This window comes from Rhinatrema bivittatum, chromosome 10 (genome assembly GCF_901001135.1).
Source record: "Rhinatrema bivittatum chromosome 10, aRhiBiv1.1, whole genome shotgun sequence".
NCBI classification, from domain to species: Eukaryota; Metazoa; Chordata; class Amphibia; order Gymnophiona; family Rhinatrematidae; genus Rhinatrema; species Rhinatrema bivittatum.
Genome location: NC_042624.1, coordinates 113148581 through 113168641, shown reverse-complemented (window position 1 = coordinate 113168641; position 20061 = coordinate 113148581). Strand labels below are relative to the sequence as shown.

General features: G+C 40.6%; 1 protein-coding gene across 1 annotated transcript in view; it reads right to left on the bottom strand.

Annotated features, from left to right (window-relative positions):
- Positions 1–20061, bottom strand: part of LOC115099811 (cytosolic carboxypeptidase 6-like) — a 1627912-nt gene that overhangs the window by 1499678 nt on the left and 108173 nt on the right. Inside the window, exon 3 of the mRNA XM_029617660.1 lies at positions 19321–19445. Coding sequence (XP_029473520.1) covers positions 19321–19445 — 125 coding nt within the window. The remainder of the gene's footprint in view (positions 1–19320; positions 19446–20061) is intronic.

Below are 20061 nucleotides of genomic sequence, written 5' to 3'. Positions count from 1 at the left end.
TGGAATGTGTGGATTAGAATTGTTTGTTTTGCAGATAAATTGTTGCTTTTGGTGTGATTATCATTATTATTTTTATTTTTAGGATTCTGTTTGTTAGAGGAAATGGTGGCGTCTACAAGTATGAATGATTTAATATAAACCCCCTGGTGAAGGCATGACTGCCGAAACATGGTCCATGTTGGGTGGATTTCTTTGAATGTTTCTGAAGCTAAGTATTTTTTGTAATTTTGTGTGGTTTAAAGATATTGGGTAGGAGATAAAAAGATTTTATAACATAAAACAAAGTTTTTTTCTTTAGGGCCATATTATTTAATAAATTAATACAAGTATTTGCACAGAGGGAGATGATAAATGATTACAACTATAGTGTTGGTTGGGCTGATACTGCCTGGGCCCATTGCCGGCGAGAGACAGTGGATTAAAACTAAGGCATATTTACCTGATACCGTCTTTTCTCTTTTAATTTCTTGGTTAATTTTTTGGTTAATCTTTTTGCTGATTTTGTAGTAATAAGGTTTTGGGAGATTTATTGTGCCCTCTCTGATTTTTTCATTATTGATAGAGTTTTGAAAGGAGTTGCTTGGTTTTTGTGATTTTGGAACATATTAAATATGGCAAAATCCATAGTTATAAAATACAATGGTGTATTTCAGGTCACTTACAATCTTGACTGGAAATTTGAAGTTGGCTAGTGACTAGCCAGTATCACACCAGAGCTGCAGCATGTATCCGCTACAGGGCACAGAAGCTGAAAGAGCTTCTCAGACCTTCTGCCCTGGCCTATTGGTGATTAGCTGTGGTATCTCATTGGGTGGATAGGTGCTCAGGTTGTGTCAGTGACTATAATATTGTTGGGTTCAGGAAACCTCTGTATACTTCTGTGCTTTGAATATGGTACAGGTATAAAAAAAAAACATCACTGAAATACCACTTGAGCTTTTCAGCAACCTCTAGAAATTTATGTAAGAAAGATATAAACTGGCCATACGTCAAAGTCCAGGAGGTCCCAGGACAAAAGATGAAAGGAAGTGGGGGAAGCTGAAGGGAAGGATCTACTGGTTGGCTCAGGGCAATCAAGAAGACACAGCAGGTGACAGGGGAGGGATAAAAGCAGCTCACAAGCTGTCCTCTGCATCTTTGTCTGCAGAGGACAGAGAAATTTAGAAGCAAAGATTAAGTTACAGAGAGATTGGATCAATGGAAGCTCAGAGAGAGAGAGAGAGAGAGAGAGAGAGAGACTCTTTATAAGGCTCTCATATAAGTAAACTATTTATACCACTGTAAGAGGGGCAACTAGTACCCTGGGATAAGGTTTTGGTGGTGGTCTAGGTTTTTTCTTTTGGGGGGGGGGCAGTTTTACATGCACAGTCAAAGGTACGAACAGCACAGTAGACATCAGTGAAGATTTTATGTGATTTGAGGTGATGAAAGGTACACAAGGTTGAGATTTGTACATTGTACTCTTGACCTAGCTTGACAGCAGCTAGGTAGAGAGTGCATCAAGCTAGGTCGAGAGTACGTTGTACAAATCTTATCTTTTTATAACTTTCATCACTCCAAATCACATAAAATCTTCACTGATGTCTACTGTGCTGTTCATACCTCTGACTGCATGTAGAACTGCCCCCCAAAACCTAGGCCGCCACCAAAATCTCACCCCCCGAGTTCAGAATGGCCCCTCTTACAGTGGTATAAAAAGTTGACTAATATATGTGCCTCCCCAGAGGTGCGCACGCTCTCTCGTCCCCCCTCCTGGCTGAAACGGGATATATATATATATATATATAACGCATAGCATAACGCCAGCAAAAAGGGTGTAGTTATTTCCGGCATTAAATCCTGTGATAGCATGCATTTCACTATCGCATGCAATGTTAAGCACCCCTCATTTTCATAAACTGTGCCCAAACTCCTCCCATTTGACTAAATTTTTAAAATCTGCATACGCATCTCGCAGTGCTTTATTGCGAGCGATAGGGCCCTAACACCTGTGATGAGGCCCTAACGCAATTTGATGAATGACCCCCTTAGCTGGATAACAGCCCTCCACCCTGAACCGCCCCTGACATAGTCAGTTAACCTTTTAGCTGGACTATGTTAGGGGCAGTCAGATTGGCGGGATTTTTAAATCCTGGCATTTGTCTGGCTAAGTACCAAATAAAAATAAACTAAATCAAAGTTTATAAAATAAAAATAAGGAAATAAAAATATATATGTATTAACATATTGGTGAATCCGTGAATAGAAGTTTGAAACAAGCATTGAATTGGGTTCTGTATTACACGGATAATTCAGTATTCAGCTACAGTATAAAAAGGACCTATTCAGTATGCGCAGACAGTGAGCTCCACTTGTGGGCACACAGAAATAAACAGGCTTATATTGTTGAAGGCAGTTAAAACTGGTGAGTCATATAGTTCCCATTTTATTTACAAGCTTGTACGAGTAGAAAAGTTCTAGTCTTCATAAATGCCACTCCAAACCGGAATTAATCGTTATTTTTTCCTGAACCAGAAATGAACCGCAACCAGTATTTAAACACCACCACTGTGGAGACCAAACCAAAACGGAAAAAATATAAGCCTGGATTTTAAAAGCCTTGTGCACGTAAATTTCAGGGGTTACACGCGTGGCCAGGGCCTGCGCGTGGTGCATGTGTTTTCCAAACGTAAAGAAATTTAAGTGGCTTTTGAAAGATTTTCTGCTCCATTGTTTCTTCAGTATTTTCTAGAATTTATGACTTTGACAGATGTTTATACCTTTTTGTTAGGATTGACTTAAGATTTACCTCTGTTTGATTACATTTGTATTATGTGTTTACATAATATTGTTGAGATTATGGTTTCTATGAAACCTGATGATTTTTGTTTTTGATAAGTTTGTCATGTTGTTGTTTTAATGATATTATGTATGTACGTTGTAAATCGCCTAGACCTTTGTGTGTTAGGTGTTTAATAAGTTTTAATAAAAAAATTATATATATATATTACATACATACATATACAGTATATATATATATATATATATATATATATATATATATATATATATATATACACACACAAACACACATTTTATTTACATATTTATTAATAACTTCAATTTATATAGAAATCTAAATAAAACTGCCTATCCATTCGGTGGCTCTAAGCAGTTACAATACATCTAGAAATCTGTGTGTAGGTGTAGAAACATTTAATATTTAATTGCTGTGATAAGGTTTGTAGAAAAATTACAATTTTAGTCAATGGTCTGTGAAGAAATCAAACAAAAAGGCTTCTCAACAGGAAAAATAGACAAAGAGATAATGACAGCTTTCACTAAACAATGCAAACCAGTTAGAGCCAAGAGACTAGAAGATTTGATGGTGAACAGATGACCTACAGAACCTGCATTTCAGAAGTTCATTACAAAAGAGGGTGACAATTAAACTGGCTTAATCTGATGTCATAACAATAGAACTGGGTTTAAATTAGTAATTTAATTAGTTGAGGCTAGATTGTGGGATGGGAGGCCAAGAGGAACAAAGGGCTGGAATAATATAGCCATTGGGGAATGTTTTTCAAGATAGGACAAGTAAGGCAGGAATTGTACACACTTTGGCCCCGAAGTAATAAAATGTGAGTAAATAATGTGTGGTGAACTTCCGGCACATTTTCTTTAGTCATGTGTAAAAAAGCAAGTTTGCTTACCATAAATGGTGTTTCCGTAGATAGCAGGATGAATTAGCCATGCTGTCATGGACCATCACTCTGGCGGAGCTTCCCAAAGCTTATACAGAGCTTAGCTCTGTGCGGCTGCGCGTGTGTTCCCGCGCAGGAAGACAGATTCTCCTCAGTCTGTATTAAAGCAGTAAGAGAAAAGTGGGCTGTCCAGGGAGGTGGGTGGGTCAGCATGGCTAATTCATCCTGCTATCTACAGAAACACCGTTTACAGTAAACAAACTTGCTTTCTCCCGTTGATAGCAGGGCTGAATTAGCCATGCTGTCATGGGAGTCTCTAGCTCCCAGTCACGCTCAATCATGTCTCTATGTTACACAGTATTCTTTCTTTCTTTCTTTTTTTTTTTTTTTGCGTGACTTACTCAATGTGGACAGACCATTGGAAGCTAATGTATCCAAAACTGCACGTCCCAGCTTGGCATCTTGAGATGTTTCCTGGTTTAAACAGTAATGGGATGTGAAAGTATATAGAGATGACCAGGTGGCCGCTTTACAGATGTCAAGAGGTGGAACCTAACATAGGTGAGCCAACGAGGTGGAGCTTGTTCAAAGCTGATGAGCATTCGATTTAACATCTAGTGTTATGTTTCTTTTGTTGTAATACAATTGAATGCATTGGGCTATCCAGCTAGAAATTGTCCTTTTTGCCACTGGCAGACCAGAGGCATTAGGATTAAAGGAGAGGAATAGCTGGGATGGCCTCGAGTTGGTCTGTGTCCTAGTCTTATAGTAGGCCAGTGCCCTTTTACGATCCAGGGTGTGGAGCAATTTCTCTTGTTCATTGTGGTGTGGCTTTGGAAAGAACGTAGGGAGTTCTATAGACTGGTTGATGTGAAAAGCTGAGACCACCTTCGGAAGGAAGGAAGGGTGAGTTCGTAGCACTGCCTTGAGGTGGAAGACCTGAATATAAGGCTTGTAATATACGAGTGCTTGTAGTTCACTGACACGGCACGCTGAGGTCACAGCAACAAGGAACACTACTTTCCATGTGAGGTATTTCACATTAGCTGAGTCCAATGGTTCGAATGGAGAAAGCATTAATTGTTTCAGGACCAGGTTGAGATTCCAGGCCTCTGGCGGCTTGGATATTGGGGGGGGGGGGGGGGGGTCGAAGATGGTAGAGGCCCCTGATGAATCTAGAAACCATTGGGTGTTGCAATATTGGGTGGCCGTGGAGTGGCCTATGGTAGGCTGTGATGGCACGTAGATGTAATCGGACAGAGGTAGTCACTAACCCCGCTGAGTATAAGGTGAATAGGTAATCTAGTAGGTTTGTAGGAGCACAATCAAAAGGATCATAGCAATTAGTGGTGCACCAGGACTCATAACGTTTCCATTTTAATTGGTATGCTTTCCTGGTTGAAGGCTTTCTGGCTGCCACCAAAATGTTTTGGCTTTCTTCTGATATCCCTTGCTCCCTTAGAATCGCCCGTTCAATCTCCATGCTGTCAAGTGGAATGAGTCCTGCATTGGGTAGACAAGAGTTCCCTGTTCCTGTGACAGAAGAAGACCGTCTCTGTGCCCCAAGGGAATGGGGGTATCGATCGATAGGCGGAGGAGCTACGCATACCATGGTTTCCATGGGCCATGCTGGGGCGATGAGGATCAGGTCTGCCGCCTCGGCTATGCATTTCTGGAGCATGCATGTATAAGTGGAATTGGTGGGAATGCATACATTAGGCTTCCTGACCACAGGAGTAAGAAGGCATCCTGAGCTGTTCGGAGATGACTGGGAAACAGTGAGCAAAATTGAGGTACATTCCTGTTGTGTTCCGTGGCAAAGAGAACCATGGACGGTGTTCCCCATCAAGTGAAAATGTTGTCGGCCACCTGCTGGTCTAGAGACCACTCGTGAGGGTGAAAAATTTGACTTAACTTGTCCTTCCGTGTGTTGGCTTTGCCGGGGAGATAGGTCGCTTGTAGATAGATTGCGTGACGAGTCATCCAATCCCATATGAGAAATGCTTCCCTGCAGAGTATCCATGAACCTGACCCTCCTTGTTTGTTGATATAAAACATGGCTACCTGATTGTCCGTGTATATCATGACTCTTTTCCCTTCCAATTGTGCATGAAAAGTTCTGAGGGCATAGCGAATCGCTCTGAGTTCAAGAAGGTTGATCTGATATGACTGTTCACGAGGTGTGTTTGTAGGTGGTCGAGGTGCGTTCCCCATCCCTTGTGGGAAGCATCCGTCGTGAGGACTATGTTGTGAGATGGCATTGTGAACAGAGCTCCTCTTTGTAGCACTTGTGGTTTTAGCCACCAATTCAAGACCATGATCATATCTAGAGTTAAGTTGATTCTCCGAGACAAAGGTTGCGAGTGTTGTATCCACTGGCGCTTTAATCCCCATTGCAGCTGGCAAATGTGAAGACGGATGTTCAGAATCATGTGAATGGCTGCCGCCATTTGACCCAATACTGATAATATTTGGCGGCTGTTGGTTTTGCCATAGAGTGAAGGTGTTTGGTTAGTATTTGAAGCAATAACCTTCTGTCTTTTGGAAGAAAAGCTCTGCTTTTGGTTGTGTCCAACAATGCTCCTATGTTCGGGAGGGTTGTAGGTTTGACTTTTTGTAGTTTACAATAAGGCCTAGGTTTTGAAGACACAAAATTGTATGTTGTAGGTGCGCTAGTAGGGTCAGTCAATCTGATGCTACTAGGAGCTAGTCATCTAGGTAGGGAAATACCTGGATCCCCAGATTTCGAAGGTGGGCCACCCACCATTGCCATGCACTTTGTGAATACCCAAAGGGCTGCTGAGAAGCTGAAGGGAAGTACTTTGTATTGGTAATGTTGTTTCTTGTAATGGAAACAGAGGTATTTCCATGAAGAGGGGTGCATTGGAATATGCGTATAAGCATCCTTCAAGTCTAGTGAGCACATCCAATTGTTGGTTTGAAGAAGGTGAAGAATCGTTGTTAGGGAGACCATTTTGAATTTTTCTTTGACTAGGTGTTTGTTTAAGTCGCGTAAGTCCAGAATCGGTGGCAGACCTCCCGATTTTTTGGGGATTAAGAAGTAAGGGGAATAAAACCCTTGATGGTAAGGCACAAATTGCCTGTTGCTGTAGAGTTGATATCTCCCCAGCTAACTGAAGATGATTTGAGCACATGCCCGTGCTGGAAATGAGATATGGAAGGGAAGGTCTGGAAAGGAAGTGTAACTGATATCCTTGATTATTTCTAGAATCCAGCAATCAGTTGTAATTTGTGACCAAGCTTGGCTGAATGCTCTGACTCTCCCTCCCACAGCCATGGGGGGTGGTGGCCCTGCTGGAATTAAAAAGAGGGTGGTTGAACTTGTTGATGCTGTGTGCATGGTCTACCTCGACGTTGTTGGTGTGATGATGGTTGTCGAGGTGGTTGAGCATAAGGAGGAGGCCTATAGGACGGATAGGTCTGTGCTATGGCACTTTTCTAGCCGGTGCGAAGTATCGGCGGGAGAAGGTTCCATAAGTATTAGAAGATGTTAAGGCTTGAACCGCTACAATTGAGCCATTGTTTCTTGGAGTCTATTTCCAAACAGGTTGTCTCCTCGGCAGGGGAGGTTAGCTAACTTGTCATGGACGTCTTATCGTATAGTGCTAGCTCTGAGCCATGCCAAACATCTGGCCACTATAGCAGATGCTGAGGCTCTTGAAGACATCTCGAAGCCTTCATACACCGTCCACAGGAGGTGTCGAATGCCCTCCTCCATGTCTTGTACTGACTGTGGTGGTTGAGTTGTAGTATGTGTGTCTGGAAGGAGTCCTTTCAACTGTTGTAACAATTAATACAAATAATGTAGAATGTAGAACTGATGCTGATGTATTCATGCCCCCAACATTGATGATTGGAAGATCTTCTTTCCAAAGTCAAAGATATTTATTGTCTTAGAGTGCAATCTCGCCTTTTTGGCCCATTGCATGGATGACTCCACTACTATGGATGTGTGCGGTAGTTGGGGTGAGGATGTAGATTGCTGCATTCTGAATTTATCATCGGTCTTCCTAGATACTGGGGTGATTGAGTATGTTGTTTCCCAGGATCTTTCAAGTACTGCATCTAAAACTCGATGAGACAGAAGCGCTGTTGGATCCGATGGGAGATCGAAGATCTTCTAGAGTCCCATCATTTCTGATCTTGGATCCGGTAGCTTGTAGACTTCTACATTAAGGACCGAGCCCACCTTGTCTATAAACTCGGGGTATGTAAGGTCCTCCAGTGGAGAGTAAGGTTCTTGGGGACTTTCTAGTGGGTCTGACGGATACCCCATAGAGGAGCCTGACGATGATGGAATTGAATTAGGTTGTTTCGGTAATGGAGGGGAGTCGGAAGGCCTAGGTGTTGTAGGCTGGGGAGAATGCTACATTATCACTGAAGGCACCTTCTGTGGTGTAGGTTGTGGGAGTAATGGTGATATGTCTGTGGTATCTGTGGACATTCTTCACCTGGTCTGACAGGAACCAGCACCAGGTTAGAAAAACCCAACTGTAGGGAGGCTAAGAAGCCTGAGAAAGCCAATGATAATTGGGCTATGGCCTGTTGCGTCCCTTCTGGTATCTGTGGGTGCATAGGAAGTGGAGAAGTTTGATGGGGTTGATGTGGAATTGCAGCCAATAATATGTCTGCACTAGGTGCAACAGGCTGAGGCTTATATATTTCCATAGGTTGTCCCAATCTTTGGTGCTTTACCAATGGTTCCTGTAGCTGAGGTAAGGCACGTTTCCTTCTGGAGACTGAAGAAAGGTCTGAAAAATTTTGACCTGAGGAAGAAGATGAAGGGGAATAGGAAGATTCTCGTATCCACTTGTCTTCCGAGTCCAGAGGGGATTCCAGTCTGTGAGTGTCTGGCATATGGAAGGATGTTCCTGATCCAAAGGGTGGAGTGTGCTCTTCAGGGCCCAAAGGAACTGTTTGGCCCTGCGATGTGGAAGGTCTGGCCTTAGATCCTGGGATCGAAGTATGTTGAGAAGAAGTCTGAGTTGGCCTCGATTGAGGTGTTGTCACTAGACTGGGTTGCTTTGATGGTTGTGTAGGCAAAAGCTTTGAAGTTTTTGTGGAAGAATGCCTTGAGTGCTGTACCTTCAAATGCTTGGAGGGGTGCGTCATTTGCATTGGATCGTGTGCCAGAATTTACGCCAGTTTGTGGGTCTGTTTGTGCATCGAGGTATGCGCCGGGGTATACGTCTAAGTATGCGTTGGTGCCTGCATTGAACGATGATCCGGTGCTTGCTTCAAGCGATGCGTCAATGGTTGCGACAAGCGATGCATTGAAGGTTGCTCTGATCGACGCTTTTGGGGCTTCCTAGATGGTTGCGTTGAATGTGTCGAAGGGTGTTTATCCGGAACCTGAGTCGACGACGCAGCTTTGGTCGGATCAACACTTTTTGGTGTCGCGGATCTTTGCCTCGATGCATACAGGAGCTTGTGATGCCCCAATTTTTTTGAAGACTCCTTTTTTCAGATTTTGTGGGCCCATTTGCGAGGTGCCCGATTCCAGTGACGTTGCCCTTCAAAGTGGAGGGGCATGCTATGGCCTCGGCCCCGGGGAGGAGTAGGCCTCCGAAGGGGGAGCATAGGAGCCAATGAGAGAGAGTTTTAATTTTTCAATTTTTGCCGCTCTTTGGCATTGCGCCCGCGGCGACATACACCCACAGTGCTGGCACTTTGACTGGTTGTAATCTGGGCCTAAGCACAGATAGCAGGCCTAATGTCCATTGGTAATGGACATTATTTTACCACAGCTACATGGTTTAAAACCTGATGGTCGGGGCATGGTAATGGCGCTGAGTTGTTCGTGGTCCTCCGATCTGACAAATATCTTTTTTCTTTTTTTTTTTCTCAAAAAGCTGAGGAGCGTCGTGGCTCCGCGTGCGTTCCCGCTCGCGGAAAAGACAAACTGAGGAGAATCTGTCTTCCTGCGCGGGAACACACGCGCCATCGCACAGAGCTAAGCTCTGTGTAAGCTTTGGGAAGCTCCGCCTCCGATGCCAGACTGATGGTCCATGACAGCATGGCTAATTCAGCCCTGCTATCAACGGGAAAAGAGTTAATTCCCAATGCAATAAACTAATGTATAAGGAGTTTAAAAGAGCATGGTAATCCAGAAATGTGTGCACAAAAATATGTTTTTAGTACACACATATCATGGTTTATTCACATTATTGTGTGCAGAAAATATAATTTGTGCGCATAAAACTTGAACACCCAAAACTTGAGTTAGGAGTATAAAATTTATGCTCATAAAAGTTAGGGGGCTCCATATTCAAAGTATTGGTCTGGCTAAATTCAGGATTTAGACAAACAGTGGATTTGAAAATCCTACAGATTTTACATCCCTGATTTATTAAGTTAAGTAGTTATCTGGCTAAAACCTTACTGGATCAGCCAAAGGAGTAGAGCATGAAGCAATTAATTAGTCCATCCAGAATATTTGGCAAAAAATCTTAATCTTTATTAATATGTAGAAACTCCACAATCTTCAATAAAAAGGTCCACTTAAAGCAGGTTAATGTTCCTCGACACGGTCACCATGTTGTGCCCCACAGGCTGCATCGGGAGGGACAGTTAGCAACAATTTAAAAAGCTTTTAACTCCCGAATAAATAGAGAAATACAATGCATACAACAAACTTTTTCATGACTCTTTATTTTCCACTATAGAATTTATTACAGTGTGTCCCAGGTTTATCAAGCAAGACATTTCATAAGAATACAAAATCAATAAATCTGAATTATATCCCTGCATTCTACCTTTACCAAGCAGTTATAATATATTCCCCTTCATTTAAGAAACATTCTTGTCTTAGGCCCCTGTGTGAGATAATCTTTATTCAGACGAGCATGCTATTTACCAAAAAAATGTCCAAACAAGTTGATTTTATATTGGAATGTTCATCTCAGAACAACTAGAGCAATATAAGGGGAAATAATTGTCAAGTCAATCTCTGGCTCACTCTTTATTGCAGAAATAAATTGAACTCTGCTCTAGCTTTTTGACACGTAATTCTGATACTAATAGGTTCAAATCCATTTCTTTTTACTCTACCTACTAACAGGAAGCTTTTTGTAATGGTGTGTCAGAAATCTAGCAGTTACTGGCTAATGTTTCTCTTAAACAAAAAGTCAATGCCTGTAATAGTACCAGCAGCTGCCACTGCTAGAATAATGAGCTACAGGGCAGTGAACTAGCTCTAGTATGAAAATTAGATGCTTGCATGTAGCTTCTCCTTCTGTAAGAAAATTATAAGAATCATCAGTAGTGTTAGGACAACAGTAGGCATTTCCAGGTTTGAATGCAAGTTCAAGCTATGGCATTTGTATTAAGAAACTAAAGAATGAACACAGCATTTTTACCCTAAAAGTGGACAGATTGCTGTATTTCATTCAAGCTTTCTCAACTATATTTCCATATCAAAGTTACAGGTTTCCTGAAAACATGTGCTTTCCTTCTCTTCTACATCTCCAGGAAACAGCTACATTATGACAACTGCAATTAACAGTGAAGAAATATAGATACAACTGTTTTATTAAACATCATCAAACCCATACACAATAGGGTCCATATTCAAACACTATTTAGCCAGATAAATTTGATTTAACCAGCTAAGAAGCTACTACTGAATATTCTACTACTTAGCTAGATATGTCAGTGGGCAGTGGGCATAACTGGGCGGCATTGCCTATCTGGATAACTTAACTGGATAAACAGCAATATTCAGTGTTATCTGGTTAAGTTAATCAGATAAGTTGGACATTACACCATTACAAAAGATAAGTTAGGTCTAAAATTAGCTAACTTTAATACTTATCCCGCTATATTCAGCAGCATTGCCATATTGCTGAATATCCCTTCTAAATTAGCCGGATAAGTTTTATCTGGCTAACTTACAGAGCAGATACATTTTAATACTGGCCCCTCTTTTCTATGTTAAAATTAATTGTAACAGTTCTTGAAAAGGAAAAAGATAGGTAAGCTCATATTCTGGATCATGTGTGCCAGAGTGGCATACAAAAACCTTTAATCACTCATAATTCCACCCAAATATATGCCAATGGGAAGGAACTCAAGATATAAGGGAATCAAAGCGAGTTTTCAGTGCTTTCAGCTTTCCTAGCTCTGTTTTCTTCATTACAGGAAATCATTTTTCAATTACATTACCTTTATTTTGCAGATGGAAAACTGCAGGAAATATTGTGATTATGTGGGTGTTTTTATATCAGATACAGTTAAGAATTTGTAATGCAGGTGAACCAAGAGAACTAAGATTGCAGATCATGGCTTGCATCTTCATGATTGATCTCAGGTGTTTTCCGTTAATAGCAAGAATTATCATGTCATGGACTTATAACATTCACTTTCTCAACTCTCTGGCTTGTACTTTTTTTAACATTCAAATGGATATTGCCTGTCAGAGCTAGAAGTGGGGCAGCACAGGCTGATAAGTAATACAGGTGCTTCTTTCCCTTCCTACTTCTCGCTCCTCTGCAGCTTCAACACTTTTCAGCATGCAAAGCAGCAGCATTACATGCAAATGCTGAGTTTTTTTATTCTGAGAAATTCCAATTGTTTTTATTGTATCCCTGGGGAGCAATGCAACACCTGCCGGCGCTGCACACCTTAGACAGGGTCAGCAGACTCAGGCAGGGGACAATCTCAGCATATGCACCTACTGCTGCTTTCCTGCACACTGAAGGGAAGGTGAAATACACAACAGGCACCCTAAAACAAGACTCCTGGGCTGTATGCTCTCTGTCCAATTCCCCAGCTGGCAACAAAGGCAGCCACAGAACAAGTGAGAGTTCTTTCCAGCAGTACCACCATCCTAATCCAGAGCAGAAAAGGAAGTGCAGTAACACTGGTTTCCAGAAAGACAAGACAGATGTGGTGCAAGAACAATGAAAGCACTGTTCTAATAGATGCCCTTTCTCCTCTGTTCTTTCTGCATGATCTGTTTTAAGCAAAAGCATATGGTGGCAACAATGAGCTGTTCTTTCACTATCCCTCATTACTATTGCTTTAGTTCTAGGGTAAGGTAGAGGGGAGATGACTGAAAGGAGAGAATAGAGATAGAAAAGGTTATGAAGGATGGGAGGAGAAGAGAAAAATAGATGAAGAAAAAAGGAGAGACAGAGAAAGATAGGGGCTGAGAGGGAGTATTGCAAACATGATGGGGCTAGAAGAAGTATAGAAAGATGTGGACGGACAGAGACAATGAAAGAATTGGAGAATTTGAGGAGAAACAAAAAAGGACATATGGTTGGAAGGAGAAGAAAGAGAGAGAGGAAAGAAGAGGAAAGATAGAGAAGAAGATGAGGACTTATTGAGGGATAAGAAAGAGGAGTAAGGAGGACTAGAAAAAGGCAAAAGCAGACAGGACGGTGAAAGCAAAGGGAGCATTAGTAGGTGAGAGATGAGGAGATGCAGGATTAGAAATGGTGAAAGGTGGAGGGTAAGAGTGAAGGAAGAAGAGCTAGAACAATATGAAAGACAGGATAAGATGAAGAGAAGACTGAAAAATTAAGAGGCAACGATGAATAGGAGGAAAAAGCAAAAAACAGAAAAATGGAAATGAGTGCAATGAGAGAGAGAAAGATTCATCAGACGATAGAAAGGGAGGCTGAGAAAAAAAGAGAGACATAGAAAAGTAAAGAAAGAAAGAAGAAAAAGACTGGTATGGCTTCCAAAGAGGTAGCTGAAAAAGTATAAGCAAAAAGATTTATATTCAAAAAGTACAAGAGATCTGAGAAAGAGAAGCCCAAAGAAGAGGATCTGATATACCAGAAAGAAGAAGGGAAAGCAATCAATACAGCATAGACAAGAGTGGAGGAAAAGTCAGCTACAGCGGTAAAGCAAGGTAACAAGACTATTTCAGGTAAGTCAGTCAAAGGAGGAAGGGCTGCAGTGGAATTGAAAGACTGAAGAAGAAAGGGAGGACTGTGTGAAGGGTAAAAAGGAAAAAGCAGAAATCCTAAACCCTTTCATTCAGTATTCACTGCAGAAGGGATTGGAGAAGAGTCTCCAGTTTTTAGCAGGGATACAGATTTTGGAGGACAGTGACACACCATTTACCAAAGAGATGGGTTGTACAGAACTGAAAGTGGACAAAGCTATGGGGCCAGGTGGGATACATCTTAGGATATTAAGAGAGCTCAAAGAAGTTTGGGCAGATCTATTGAAGAATGGGTTCAATAGGTCTTTGAAAACCGAAATAGTTCTGTGGGACTAAAAAATGACAGACCCTAACCCTAACTTCTTCATAAAAGTGGTAACAGAGAGGAAGTAGAAAACTATAGGCTGCTTGTCTTACATTGGTGGTGGGAAAATTAATGTAGATTCTACTGAAGGAACGATAGTGAAGTATCTGAAGATCTGAGGCAGCAGAGAAAGATCATGTCAAACAAACCTGATCAATGCAATGATTGGGTGCTAGAAAATTAGATCAAGTGCATGCACTGAAGTAGTATTCTGCCATTTCAGCAAAGCTTGTGATACTATACCACATGGTGGGGGGAGGTGGGGGACAGGCCTAAGGTAGCAGACTGGGTAAGGAACTGGTTGGCTGATAGATTTTAAAGGGTAATGGTAAATGGAATTCATTCTGAGGAAAGAAAGCTGATTTATGGAGAAACTCAAGGATCTGTCCTGGAGCCGGTTCTCTTTAATACCTCTCTGTTTCAAGGATCTAGTTAGTACATTGAGAGGGCAATTTTCTTTGTGACCAATAGAGTGGAAACCCCTGAGAAAGTAAACAGAATGAGAAATGATCTAAGAAAGTTTGAGGAGAGGTTAAGTGCTTAGCAGTTAAGATTCAGTGCAAAAAAAGAGCAAAATCATGCATCTGGAATATAGAAATCCATAGGCGAGTATGCTATGGGGGCGAGATAAGAATGTATACCAACCAGGAGAGAGACCTCAGAATGATCACTTCTGATGATCTTAAGATATTGAAAGATTATGATAAGAAGATAGCCAGCTCGAGAGGAAAACTAGACTGAAATAGGGAGAAGCCTAGTCAGTACAAATAAGGAGGTGATAATGCCTTTGCACAGATCGTTGGTGAGACTGCAACTAAAATACCGAGGTCAATATTCAAAGCCATGGTTCACATAACTTTTCAAGTTTTGCTCACAAAAGCCAAGTTTAGAAATTTTGCCTCCATTTCTTGCAAAACTTACATGTGCACAGTGTTTTGTACGGTCACAATTTATCTAGATAAAGGTGTACTGGTAGAAGTATTCCGGAGGCAGGGCTAAATTTTAGCTAGTGAGTACATATATTGATCACTCTCCAAGTAAAGTCCCAAGGACCAATCCAGTTCCCCAGGTGTGGGATCGCTGGTTCTCTCAGCACAATCAGTACAAGATTTGTATCTTTCCATTAGCTTACTTTGCTCAGTGCCAACCAGTGGCCCACAGGTTAAAGCACTGCCCTCAGCCAGGCCCCTAGTTTGAGACCCAGCAGAGTCTAGACATGACAGGTGCTCAGCTACTTCTGAAAATTCATTTATTTATTTATTACCACATTTATTAACCACCTCTTCCAAGAGGCTACAAGGTGGTGTAGATGAGAAACAAACAATATGTATCAGACAGAATAGTTATAACATCATCGTCTAAAATTCTAACACATTCAAAGGCCTTTAATAAATGTATTAGCTGAAGGGGCCCTCAGGCACATGCATTACATGCATGGAAGTCTTCAGCTCTCACCCCTACACCAGTCATTTTACTTATACATCTTTATGGCTTTGAAAGGAAACAAAGCAGTGTAATCCAGCTTATAATATACCTGAACACTCATACATTATCAGCTCATTCTGCACTGACCAATGAAGGAAGAATAACTTTTGAAAGCTAGTCACAAATGCATTATGTTACTTCAATAAACCATTATCTGCTACAGTTAGGAGACTCAAGATCCAGTTTCAGTACATTTATTTATTAAGAATTAACTCATATATCATCTTTCTACAACCAATAATAATTAATTGTACTAGGTGAGAGGTTGTACCTGGGCCATTGGAACTTGCTCATCTTTGCTTTGCAAACTTCCCATTCAGAGAGCAAGTTTGAGAGTACATGTAGCATAGGATTCTCTTATGCACTAATGTACAATATAAACATATGGAGGTCCATATTCAAAAACATTTAGCAGATAACTGAAAGGCTGGAAAAAAGGCATTCTGGGATGCAGGGAAAGGGTGCATTTTGAGGATATTTGAAAACCACACACGTATATTTCATTTTCAAAACTATACACACAGGTAGAAAACATGCCACCAAGGCATGTATTTTACACTACTGTTGTAGCGCCATGTAAGTGTGTACACACGTTTAGCTGCATAACAAGCCAGTATTCAAAGACAGTATCTGAAAGCGGTATCTAATGTTTGAAAATCGTCTGGTTTTGTGCAGCTGAAAAATGCATGTGCACTCCCAGTTAGACACCCTTTTAATTGCAAATATGATGAAGCACCTTGTTTAATCCTCTTGCACTTCTGAGATCCAGCACAGTTATACCAGCATATCAGAATAGGTAGATAAAACTGCTAGCATTGTCAAATCATTCTTGTAATTGTAAGACTAATTTCACTTGCGTTTGTGTAGGTTTTTCCCCCCAAGGATACCTCCACATTCATGAAATAATTCATGTAATATTTTAATATGACAACTGCATTGTATGAAAATGAAATACCCACAATACTCATAAAATCATTCAAAAAATTCCATGAAGCTGACATCTGTGAAGACCTCTCAGGTGATGGTTTAACTGATCCATATTTTAAAAATAAAAGGTGTTATCCACATGCAAATGAAAGTAAAGTTATGCAGTTAAAATTATTCTAATCATTATTCATTTATTTCCTCTTGCTAATCTTTAAACTGGGAGTTACGTCAGAAGCAGAAGGTATTTCATTATCTGCATGTTCAGCAGGCCTGTCCTGTTTGTTTTTGGTTCAGTGTTTGTTATATAAGTATTGTGATGGTAGTTGCCTAGAACAAATGATAGTGTACCCTAAAAAATGTTAATAAATAAATATAGTAGGATAAGTCATGCTTCCTTGTGATTGAAAAATACAGCAAATGGCAAAATGTATTTACAACTAGAAAGGAAATGGGCTGAAAATTAATTTAGATCCTGAAGAAATGTTCTGAACCAAACTTAACTATAAATAGAATTTATAAGGCGTGCCAAATGGAATGTGCCCTTGCCTACAAAATAAACCAAGTATTTCATCTTCTAAACTGATACACAGATAATAGTACAGTGTGAAAAGCTAAAAAAAAATATCTTGCCTTTCCCTCTGCTGGTGTGTAAGAACAAAAATCCAAATAGCAATTAGTCTTCACTTTGTTTTCTCTCTATTGCCTGCTCTCTCCCAAGGCATATTGAGACTCAGCTGTTACAGAATAATTGTAGAAGGTACAAAGAAATGCTAAATAATTTGATAATAAGCAGTCTAAACTATATTAGAAGAACTTTAAAGCTGTGAATTTGCACCTGCATTCTGCCATTAATGTCAGAGCCGCTTTAACCACTTAAAGGGCAAATGTCCTTTGCTTTTTTTCCATATTGATTGCCACACTCCCTTGCATCCCTGACCCTAGGACTCCCCTCCTTACGTCCTCTCCCTTCCCCCCCCCCCCCCCCATTAATCTGATGATATTAGCCAGGTGCTGCAGTAAGGCTGGTTCCTACATTGGGCAAACTAGATGATCGCCTGGGTGCCAAACGTTTGTGTGGGGGAACAGTAAAAATCCTGAAAACCTCTAGGTGCCGCTTACCCACTTTCAAGGCCTAGCATCTCAGAAGAGAAGGGAATGGATGCTGAGATGATGTTGGGGGAAGAAGAGAGGAAGCTGGGAGGATGGAGGAGTTGTGGTGCGGCATGGGTGGAGAGAGGGATGCTGGGCAGAGAAGGGAGAAATGGATGAAGAGAGAGAGAGATAGAGAGGAAGAGGGAGAGGATTCTGGGCAGGTGGAGAAAAATAAAAGGTCTTGCTGAATATATGCGAGAAAGTTTACCTGGGAGGTGTCACAGTAGGAGAAAGCGTCCCTGGGGGTGGAATTTAGAAATATGCAATTCCAATTATGCACCCATATTTTTAGCTGGAAAAAGTACCTGCGCAAATAGCAAATATAGATTTGTACGGGTACTTTTTCCTTAGACAATGCTCAAAGGGAAACTTTTCCGTTTGCAAAACTGGTGCAAAGTTCACAGATAAAATGTACCTGCGGACTTTGCAGTCATGCAGGTAGTTTGAATATCTGCCTCTTGGCATCTTCCCCTATTGAGTGAAGCAATAGAAATGAGTTTTAAATAGATTGATTTTCCCTGTGCTGCATCAACAATAAATTTAACGCTACATAAGAATGTTTAATGGTGGTGCCACATAAGAAATTACTTTTCTAAAGAGATACTGAAATTCTTATTTTCTGAGTCCTTTACACATCTACTACCATTCTAAATAAATAACCTTTAGTGCCATCTTCCACCTTTTGATATTGTATAGTCCAGTACATTTTTTGCCTTTATCATTTTCCTTAGAAAATATAAAATAAAATAATCAAAAAGCACAGAGTTGGTCATATAGTAGATTTATCATATCAATTTTTTTTACATTTACTTAATGTAGCTGGTCTGGGATGACTAATACAGCTTATGTCTGTTACTACCCAGTCCTAAATAAAGTTCCAGACTAGATTACACTCATGCAGGTCTAATTTTAAGGGAAATTGGAAGAGATGAAAAAAGATTATAGGAAAAGACATTACAAAAACAGACCTCACAAGTCAAACTTAATAGTAAAACCATTCTCTTTCATGTATACAACAGTAAAAGCAAATATCCTGTAAACTCTAGATACATAGTGTATCTTCCCATCCAATCTCTATGCCTCCTTGAGACAGATTCCCATTCATTTCATGATTATATAATTTGATTATAGCTGACTAAGGCACAGCAGAAAAAACTGATAAAGCATCAGGATCCAGGAAGTCATTTTCATGATTTCTGATTGTAAAAAAGGATGGGCTTTTATGGAATATGCAGCACAGATATTACCTCCTCCCTCCCCATTAAGGAGTGTCAGCGTCAAACAAGAACAAATATTTTCTTTTCAAATATAATGAACTGTTTTCCATTATGTGGAAGTGACAGTATGACTAGGATAATTCCTGGAATACAGTATCAATGAAAATGTCATACAGCGGATAAATAAAGATATCTCATTTGCCTGCTGTGATCAATGCAAGTTAGTGACTGACTTTTACTTCTGCCGCAGTCAAAACAGTGATTACTAAAAATATAACATCTGCAGAAAGACTGGAAATCAGGTTCAGGCCCAAATCTCAGGTCATGTGAACTGGGTTGTGTGCATGTAAATCCTGACTTTCCAATTTTTCAGCCTGAGACTTCTGCCTATAGCAAACCTTTTCAGATCTAAACCCAAAATTATTTGTAAGTAACACAGAAAATATCTTAGCTGAGAATTTGATAGCAATTCATTTAATCCGCCAAAACTTAAAGTCACTTACATGTTGAAATGTTTATCCAAAAGCATTTTTCATTAAAGAGCAAAACCATTGTGCTCTTTACAGTGAAACTCACCTGGGACTCCTTTACATTTTCAACAGCGAAGTTGAACCAGACTCTGAAGCGTGGATTACACGTGTCGGGTCTGATGAACAGATCATATTCAAACTCTGTGATATAGTCCACGCGACCAAGGTTACCTAGCACAAGAAAATCGGCAAATGTAACTGCTTGCATAGATCTAAGAGAATCGAGATCAGAAAACACATAGCATTACTTATAATGAAACCCGGGTGATGGACTAAGAACTGGTCTTGTATGAATCAAAGAGGAAGTTGAAAAGGCTTGAAATGGCTACCAGTGGGTTTGGTGGAGACCCGTGTTATAACACAATTTGGACATGCATGAGACAGATAGAGAAAGCAATGGTAGGAAAAGGGTAGCGAGGTCAGGTGAAAGTCAAGGGTAGAGGTTGGTGTAGACTGAAGCATGGGAATTTACTCATTTAAATGTGGCACTTTAAAAATATCCCTCCTTTGTCCAGGTTACTCTGTATGCCAAAATAAAGTTACCCAGAGAAACAGAGGGTAAAGTCGGAGACCTGGCAAGCATGGCTAACATATTTAGCCAGAGAGCACCATATTAAATAGTATCCAGTCAAATTTGTGCAGACAAGATGGTCCTCAGAAATAGCTGATCTAAAATTATCTGGATATCTTTATTCAGATAAGTTTTCTGCTGAATATCTGGGTAAAATCATCTGAATATCCAGATAATGTTCACCAGCTTTTTGGAAAATGGACCTCAAGGTTAATT